A 9,898-nucleotide genomic window follows, 5' to 3' on the forward strand; every position below is an offset into this window, starting at 1 on the left:
GGAAACTTCAGGAATCAAGGAAGACCTATGAGGCAGAAAGGAAGCCACCTGGTCAAGAAGAGGGGAAAACCCATTCCTTGCCAAGGGGGGGATTTCCAAGAAGTCGTTCACATGGTGGCAGAAACAGACAAGGGCTTGGAGTGCAGAAGGAATGTCTCAGATCAAACCCAATGTACTGCCTGTTTACAAATGTACAGTGGAAAGAAGACTCATCAATTCTTGGAGTATGGAAAGACCATGATTCACAGAGGAGAGCTCCGTAGACATCAAAGAACACATACTGGAGAAGAATCTTATAGGTGTTCAGACTGTGGCAAGAGCTACTCAGAGAAATCAGACCTTGTTCAGCACCAAAGGATTCACTCAGGAGAAAAGCGATTTATCTGCTCAGAGATTGGAATGGCATTCCCTGTTGGAAGAAAGTGTCATGTACACTCCTCAAAGCACAGTATAATGAAGGCATATAAATGCTCAGAGTGTGGCAAGAGATTCAGTCACAATGGCAATTTCCAACAGCATCTACAAACCCACAAAAAGGAGAAATCTTTTGAATGCTCAGAGTGTGGGAAGCGATTCAGTTGGAGTTGCCGTTTGCAACAGCATCAAAGAACCCACACAGGTGAGAAGCCTTTTGAATGCTCAGAGTGTGGGAAGAGATTCAGTTGCAGTAGCACTCTGCAACAGCATCAAAGAATCCACACAGGGGAGAAGCCTTTTGAATGCTCAAAGTGTGGGAAGAGATTCAGTCGGAGTGACGTTTTTCAGCGGCATCAAAGAAGCCACACAGGGGAGAAACCTTTTCTATGCTCAGAGTGTGGGAAGAGATTCAGTCACAGTTGTGGTCTTCAAAATCATCTAAGAACCCACACAGGGGAGAAGCCTTTTGTATGCTCAGAGTGTGGGAAGAGATTCATTCAGAGTGCCCATCTTCAAAATCATCAAAGAACTCACACAGGGGAGAAGCCCTTTGAATGCTCAGAGTGTGGGAAGAGATTCAGTAACAGTAGTGCTCTTCAACAGCATCAACGAACTCACACAGGGGAGAAGCCCTTTAAATGCTCAGAGTGTGGGAAGAAGTTCAGTTGCAGTAGCACTCTGCAACAGCATCTAAGAACCCATACAGGGGAGAAGCCCTTTGAATGCTCAGAGTGTGGGAAGAGATTCAGTCACAGGAGCAGTCTTCTAGAACATCAAAGAGCCCATAGAGGGGAGAAGCCCTTTAGATGCTCAGAGTGTGGGAAGAGATTCAGTCACAGGAGCACTCTTCGAAGTCATCTAAGAACCCACACAGGGAGAAATCTTTTGAATGCTCCAAGTGTGAAAAAAGATTCCGTCACAGTAGCAATCTTGAAAACATCTAAGAATCCACACAGGGCAGAAACCTTTTGAGTGCTCCTAGTGTGGGAAGAGATTTAGTTAGAGTGACCATCTTCAAGAACATCAAAGAACCCCTCAGGGGAGAAGCCCTTTGAATGCTCAGAGTGTGAGAAGAGATTCTGTCAGTGTTCTTCAACAACATCTAAGAACCCACAAAAAGAGAAACCATGTAACTGTTTAGCCCAGAGTTGTCAAAATCGTTTGTTGCAAGGGCTGGATTGGACATAAATGTCACTTTGTCAGGCTCAGCCATGTGTGCCATAAAATGTAATGCCAGGTACTAGAGACATAAACTTCAGAAAGGACACAGGCAAACCCAATTAACGAAATTAAAAATATACTTAAATCATTAACAGCCTTACAATATTTCCTTTATTTAACAGTGTGATGACTGACACCTCTTGCTCTGAATTATTGCATTAAAATTTGGAGTCAACATCTGTGCTTCAGCGATCATGAGTATGCTCTTTAAGTGTGTATCTTTAAGGTGAGACTGTATTTTTGATTTATATACATTTATTACAGAAAACAACTGTTCACAGATGTTGACCCAAACACAGACAGCATTTTAGAAGCACAAGCCTTACGTTGGGGTCATTTGGACCCCAAAACTGGTCATATTTGCTAATGCTAAAGAAAGCTTATCCTTCAGCACAGCATCCCAGTGCTCCCCCCCCCCACATGTGATTTGTGGCCATCCTTTCATTGGTAGGCAGAGAGCAGCGTGAATGTCCAGTTCTGTCAACCGTACTGACTCACTATGTGTAATCCTGCTTGAGTACACTTGGCACTGTAGAGAAACTTCTCCAATCCATCTCCCCCACCCCCGGCTCCCCGGCACAATTAGTTTCCTTCCCTCTCTGAAAATACACTTTCTCACTACACTAGATCAGCAACTTTTTTTTCCTGTAGCCCTGGAAGCATTTTTGTGTGTGAAGCAGGGTCCCTTCCCCACATAGAGAGGTTGACTCCAAAAGGTATACATGTAATATAAACTCTCCAAGGAGCTGGAGCCACTGCCCTCAACGCTTGCTCAATCCACCACAAAAATCATGAAAAAAACCCCCACAGGTTCACCAGCCCATCTGACTCAGGTCTTTCAACACCCCTCCTGAAATCAGCGGTTCTGGAGTGGGCAAGCACTTCTCATCTTCCACAGTGAAGACAGAGGCAAAAAATGCATTTAGCTTCTCAGCCATTTCCCTATCATCCTTCAGTACTCCTTTTACCCCTTGGTCATCCAAGGGCACCACTGCCTCCCTGGCTGGTTTCCTGCTTCTAATGTATTTGAAGAAAGTTTTATTGTTGGTCTTTACATTTTTCGCTATATGCTCCTCATATTCCTTTTTTGCCTGCCTGACCACAGAGTTGCATTTTATTTGCCATAGCCTGTGTTCCGTTTTATCAGCCTCACTGTGACTAGCTTTCCACTGCTTAAAGAAATCCTTTTTACCTTTTACAGCTTCCATTACTTTGTTAACCATGCAGGCCTTTTCCTGTACCTATTTGTGCCTTTCCTAACATGCGGAATTTTTTTGGGAGCTTCTAGGATCGTAGTTTTAAATAGTTTCCAAGTTTCCCCAATGGTTTTGACCCTTTCTACTTTTCCTTTCAGTTTCCTCCCCACATGTCCCCTCATATCAGAAAAGTTACCCCTTTTAAAGTTAGAAGTAGTTGTGTCAGGTTTTTTGGCCAATTCCCTATTTATACAAATGTTGAACTCAACAACATTATGATCACTGTTCCCAAGCAGTGCAATCACTTTTACATCTCTCACCAGGTCTCGAGTGTTACTTAGGACCAAATCAATTATTGCCTCTCCCCTGGTAGGTTCCGTGACCAACTGCTCCATAGCACAGTCATTTAGAGTGTCTAGAAACTCAATCTCTTTTCCTCGACTAGAACACATATTGACCCAAACAATGTGTGGGTAGTTAAAATCACCTATTACAACACAGTTTTTTTGTCTAGCTGCTATCTTTAATTCATTCCTCATTTTATAATCCTCCTCTATCTTTTGATCTGGTGGGCGATAACAAACTCCCAGTGTTAAGTTTCCTTTTGGCCCCCCTATTTCAACCCACAGAACTTCCAGAAGTGAATCCAATTCTCTTAGCCTCTCAATCTTTCTGGACTTTATACCCTCTCTGACATACAGAGCCACCCCACCTCCAACCCTTCCGATATAAAATATAACCGGGAATCACTGTGTCCCACTGATTTTCCTCATCCCACCAAGTTTCTGAAATACCCACAATGTCTATTTTTCCCTCCAACAACAAGCACTCCAACTCCCCGATTTTATTTCGGACACATCTAGCATTCATATAGAAACAGCTATAATTTCCCATACAAGTTAATCCTGCAACCTTCCTCTTGCTATCTCGAGACCTTGTCAGGCAGTCCATATCACTAGCCATGATAGCTCAGACCTCCCCCTCCCCTCCTGGGTAAGTGAGACTATCAGCGTTCAGGTCGGTCCTTATCCAAATGACTCCTAGTTAGACCTAGGAAACAGGGTAAATGGAGTACAAAATGACCAAAAGAACCCATTTGTGGTTTTTCAATGGTTTCACGGCCAACACTTCTTTATAATTAAGGTTGCTTAGGAAACATGAGAGCTAACCCATAATGACCCAATCCTGATACGATGGTGGGGTCCTTCCAGCTTCATCCCACTAAACTATTACAGTGAAATGATCTAGTATCACTGCCCCTGCTGGTGGACCTTCTGATGACACCTGGTTACTGGCCACTGTGTGACAGAGTGTTGGACTGGATGGGCCAATGGCCTGATCTAAGATGGCTTCTCTTATGTTCTTGTGTTATTTATGAGCTACACAGGACTCCTAGAAACTGGAGCCAGAAATTTTGAATTCCTCGAGACAAACGCAGGATGTCTGAACCAGGGGTCATTTCGTAGAAAAAGAGCTAGGGGAACTCATTAGCATAACTCATTAGCATATGCCACACCCCCTGACATCAGGGGCCCGGCGGTGGACCTGCAAGGCCAGCGGGAGTGCAAGGAAGCCCCGCCAAGGCCCTCCCTGGCCCCAGGCAGGCAGGGGTGGGGAGAGGCAGGGAGGAAGCAACTTACCCTCCCTCTTCTCCTGCCTCCTCCTGGCTGAATGAGGGCTGGAAGCGGGGCGACCGGAAGCAGGGGGCGGGGCTTCATCATGTGCCCCGCCCCCTGCACCTCACCCGGTGGAACTGCGTTCCCCCGCGAAATGACCTCTGGTCTGAACCCCCAAAAAGATTTATTACATACAGGGAAAATGCAGAGACTCAGAGCTGGTAAACAAGAAAATAATTACCATAGTATAATTGCTGGAATGGACACAGCGCTAAGCTAGAGGCGGCACACACTTCAAGGCGGTGTTCACTCGTAGCAGCAGCTTCAGAAGTACATGGCCTAGACAGCTTTTTGATCTCAGCAGAAATCAAGCCAACTCTTCCACACCTTGAAAAAAAGGCAGCAGCACAAGTTTCATAAACGTGGGCCTGCTGAGTTCCAAGCAAAATAGTAACTGGAAAAGCTTCAAGACTCTTCTTCACGTGAGTGACAGAAAGTGGTTTACATTTTGTATTTTGGGCAAAAGCCTTGGAGGCTCTTTAGGGGAGAGAGAACCAAGAGCAGAATTCATAACTGAATAGAACCACTCACCCCCTTCACGAATTATTATACTATGCTGTGACAAGACCCGGGGTTCTCTTGACACCCCCTGGCCTTGTTTGAGGTGATTTGATCCCCCTGTTCCTTCCCTGTAACCCTGGGATAAATCCCTTTCTTTGATCATGTACCAAGTCTGGGTTTAGACCTTTGCACACACAGTAGAACACGCCAGTCAAAGCAACAAATTTTATTTGGAGAGATCAGAAAGCAGTTCAGTCTTATAAGCAAGCAAAGCAAGTTGGTGCTCTAAAATAACAAATCTAGCATTCCACATACACTCACATACCTGGAGGCTATAGAAAAGAGCAAGAGTCCAGAAACACCTTAAAGACTAACACGATTTGTGGCAGGGGATGAGATTTTGTGAATCACTGCTCACTTCTTCAGATACCTTCAGACAGCAGAAGGGGAGCAGTGACTCCTACCCTGCCACAAGTTTTGCTAGTCTTCAAAGTGCTTCTGGACTCTTGGTCTTTTCTACTGCTGCAAACAGACTAATATGGCTACCCATCTTGATCTATACTTGAAGATATGTAGGGTACAGCTGCATTAGGTTGGTGCAATGTAAGGTTCCTGCCCCCCTCCCCCCCAATGGAAACAGGCCATCCTGCGTGTGTGCATAAACCTCCTACCCCAATTCCTTTGACTGGTGTCATTTTATAGGGCAACTGGACAACTGCCCCCCTGACCAGCTTGAGCCAATCACTAATATGATCCCCCACCCATGTGTCTCAATGCTTCTGGAATAAGATTATTTATTTATTTATTTATCTATCTTTGGATTTGTATCCCGCCCTCCCCGACGGCTCAGGGTGGCTCACAAGGGGCATGAGTGCCCAAGTTAAAACATTAAAACAATACAGTAAATATAAAATACAATAAATACAGTTCGTTAAAAATGTATTTACGGTGCTCCAGAAAGACGCTGAACTGCAGGCTGTGGAAGGTCGGTAGTTCAGCAGTTCGAGACCCGAGTGTGCCGCATGACGGAGTGAGCTCCCATCTCTAGTTCCAGCTCCTGCCAACCTAGCAGTTCGAAAGCAAGAAATTGCAAGTAGATAAATAGGGACCACTTCGGTGGGAAGGTAACAGCGTTCCGTGCGCCTTGGTGTTTGGTCAGGCCGGCCACATGACCACGGAAACGTCTTCGGACAGCGCTGGCTCTTCGGCTTTGAAACGGAGATGAGCACCGCAACCCTAGAGTCGGATTTGACTGGCTTTCGAGCAAGGGAACCTTTACCTTTACTAGAAATACTTAGCTATAAAATTCAAGATGGGGTTCTATAATTATTTACACTAGAAACAACAAACAGCAGTAATAACAATATATAACAGCGACAATATACATCCCTACAGCGTTGTCCTCTGCCAGGAACATCTCGCGCCCCCCAATAGTACCCGCTCTGAAGATGGTCTATTTGCAGGAATAAAGAGGGGGGGCGTAGATGGAATGATGGTCATAATGGTGGCGTAAAGATGGTGGCGGCGGCTCCTACTCAAAGGCCTGGCAAAAGAGCTCCGTTTTACAGGCCCTGCGGAACTGCACCAAGTCCTGCAGGGCCTGGATCTCTTCTGGGGGCTCATTCCACCAGGTAAGAGCCGCCACCGAAAACGCCCTAGCCCTGGTAACCACAAATTTGATGTTTCTGGGGCCTGGAATATCCAGATTTTGGTTCCCCGACCGTAGTGCCCTTGGGGGAACATGCGTGGAGAGGCGGTCCCTAAGGTAAGCCGGACCCTGACCATATAGGGCTTTAAAGATTAAGACCAGCACTTTGAAGCGAATCCGGTACGCCATTGGCAGCCATTGCAGCGCTTTCAGCACAGGCCGGATGTGATCCCGTCTAGTGAGACCCATCAACAGCCTGGCCGCAGCATTCTGCACTAGCTGCAGCTTACGAATTTGCAACAAAGGCAGCCCCATGTAGAGAGTGTTACAGTAGTCTAGCCTCGAGGTGACCGTCGCATGGATCACTGTGGCCAGGTCATCTCGGTCGAGGAAAGGAACCAACTGCCGCACCAGCCGAAGATGGTAAAAGGCCGACTTGGCAGTGGCCGCCGCCTGGACCTCCATTGTTAAGGAGGAGTCCAGGAGCACACCCAAACTCCTAAACTCCGACGCTGGCACCAAAGGCGCCCTGTCGAAGGTCGGGAGAGGGAGCCCCAACCCCAAACTGATCCAACTCAGGCCCAGGACCTCTGTCTTTGCTGGGTTTAGTTTCAGCCGACTCAGTCTGAGCCAACCAGCCACGGCCTGTAACGCCCAATGAAGGTCATCCGGGGTGGAGTCCGACCGGCCGCCCAACATCAGATAGAGCTGGGTGACATCTGCATATTGATGACACCCAAGCCCACAACTCCGGGCAACCTGGGCTAGGGGGCGCATATAGATATTAAACAACATAGGGGACAGCACCACCCCCTGAGGCACCCCACATTCAGGAGGCCACCTCTGGGACCGCTGATCCCCTATTGCCACCCTTTGTCCCCAACCTTGGAGGAAAGAGGCAAACCATTGAAGGGCGAGCCCCTGAATCCCCACGTCGGCGAGGCGGTGGGTTAGGAACTGGTGGTCAACCGTGTCGGATGCGGCCGACAGATCTAACAACACCAGTGCTGCCACACCGCCTCGATCCAGATGCCTACGGAGGTCGTCAGTCAGAGCAACCAGAACCGTCTCCGTCCCATGACCCGGGCGAAAGCCGGACTGGAAGGGATCAAGGACGGAAGCGTCATCCAGAAAACCCTGTAGCTGTATCGCCACCGCCCTCTCAATAAGTTTGCCCAAATAGGACAAATTTCTCCTTTCCCAACTGAGAGTAATTAAGCGGTTCACTTTGATATGCAGGCGAGACCCCTTTTGGCTTGAGCAAATGTTGTTCTTCCTGCTCAGATAGTACAAACCGGAAGAGGACTATTGCCCTGGGATTTTACAACAGAGCAAACGGTGACGCTTGAACTGTCAGGTTGATCACTATAGAGAAGGCACTTTCTCTCGACACATGTAATTTAGTCAACTGATCAGTTACATCTGCATACAAAACGGAAACATGCTTTGTTTGGGGGGGAGGATGCAAGAGGTGTGCATGCATTTGAGAAGGGGCATTTGTCTCAAATGGGAGGGGATATCTCTTTCCTCACACACAAGCAAGAATGCCTCTTCCTGTCTGTAGGGTGGCCAGTGGGAGACCTCCCTTCCCGGGCCCTGCCACTTTCACTGTTGTCCCCGTAGAACACTGGAAGCACAATTTGGTGGGGGTGGGGTGGGGAATGGGCATCACATCAATGCTGTGATGATGTCACTTCCAGGATGCACCAGAAGTGACATCGCCGAGTCAGCGCAATACTCTACGATCGCTGTAGCCACTCAAAACATTTTTCGATGCCCTTTATGGTCAGGGTCCAGCATACCTGAGGGACCACCTTACCTCACATGTTCCCCCAAGAGCTCTTCGGTTGGGGGCCCAAAATCTATTGGTTATACCGGGCCCCAAGGATGTCAAACTGGCCGGGACCAGGGCTAGGGCTTTTTCGGTGGTGGCTCCTACCTGGTGGAATGATCTCCCGGGGGAGATCCGGGCCCTGCGGGACCTTGAGCAGTTCCGCAGGGCCTGCAAAACGGAGCTCTTCCGCCAGGCTTTTGAGTAGGAGCCACCGCCCTACTATACCACCACCGTCAAGACATCTGAATGGATGCATTGACAGGGCCCCAGGAAGAACTTGGAATTACATCAGAAATGCCATCGCCACTGGATATGTACGCTGAGAATACCAGCTCGAGTCGTGGGGATACCATCTTGGATCTAGGACACTAGTAACTGAATAGAGCACCTTAGTCTTAGTTTTGATGCTTTATTATATTTTTATATGTTTTTACTTATGGCTAGACTAATGATCTGGCCTCTGTTAGCCGCCCTGAGCCCACTGGGAGGGTGGGATATAAGTGTAAAAAATAAATAAATGGACTTGCCAGATAATCAATTAGACCCTGTAGCCCAACAAGTAACCTAACCCTAATATAATGTAGGTCTACATTTAGGACACTAAACGTCATTACCAGTTTTTCTTTCTGGGCAGAGAACGGGCAGAAAGGAGGAAGTCAGCTCAATGGCTTTTCAGCCTCACCTCAGCTAACTCTTAAGAAATGCTAATAGGTCCAGCTAAAGACAATAGGATGGTCCAGTTTCTCCCCCCCCACCCGCCAAGCAGGGAACAGAGATTTGTAGGAATTAAGGCTAGAAACTTCAGGAAAAGCTTCTTTGACCTGGTCTGACTGGGTCAGTGGGAGGGGAAAGACAGAAGATAAACATCCTGGGAGCAAGGAGGAAGGTCTCTTTTGTGCTGATTCCATCAAAGCAGGCAGAACCCTTAACTGTGGTCTGGAGGAGGTGGCCATTGCCATTGCCATGTGCTGGCTTGGACAGCTGAAGGAAGCTGCAAAATGATAGCTACTCTGTAGAGATCTGTAACATTTTAAGCGAAGGAGCCTGTCCTATATTTAACAACAAATAGGGTATGTATAGAGGAAGGGATAGAGGAACTGTGTTTTACCCTTTTCTTTTGAATCCCTTGCTCAATCTGGTGCTGTGCTAAGAGTATGCTTGTAAACATTTTCTATTTAATAAATACTTTATAACGTTTGATCCTGGTAGTGGTTCTCTATACCACATAGACCTCCCCCATCTCGTACATGCCAGTTTAAAAAGGAGCTCCAGGGAAGGCAGTCAGTCGGCAAGTGGCTATTCCTCCAAGGGCGCACAAGGCAGAAAGCTGTCTCCATGGTGACCAGGTGCTGGGCAGCAGAAGATACAAAGGCCTCAGAACTTGGAAGGGCAGCTGGGAGTCCTG

General features: G+C 47.4%; 1 protein-coding gene across 1 annotated transcript; it reads left to right on the forward strand.

Moving 5' to 3' along the window:
- Positions 1-48: 48 nt before the first annotated feature.
- On the forward strand, positions 49-1,630 carry LOC107115593 (zinc finger protein OZF-like). Its single transcript, XM_015417335.1, has 2 exons — positions 49-1,273; positions 1,356-1,630. The coding sequence occupies exons 1-2, from the start codon at positions 112-114 to the stop codon at positions 1,397-1,399; spliced, it is 1,206 nt and encodes a 401-aa protein (XP_015272821.1). The 5' UTR covers positions 49-111; the 3' UTR covers positions 1,400-1,630.
- Positions 1,631-9,898: the final 8,268 nt, after the last annotated feature.

Source organism: Gekko japonicus, unplaced genomic scaffold (assembly GCF_001447785.1).
Source record: "Gekko japonicus isolate JY-2015 unplaced genomic scaffold, Gekko_japonicus_V1.1 scaffold2083, whole genome shotgun sequence".
Classification (NCBI taxonomy): domain Eukaryota; kingdom Metazoa; phylum Chordata; class Lepidosauria; order Squamata; family Gekkonidae; genus Gekko; species Gekko japonicus.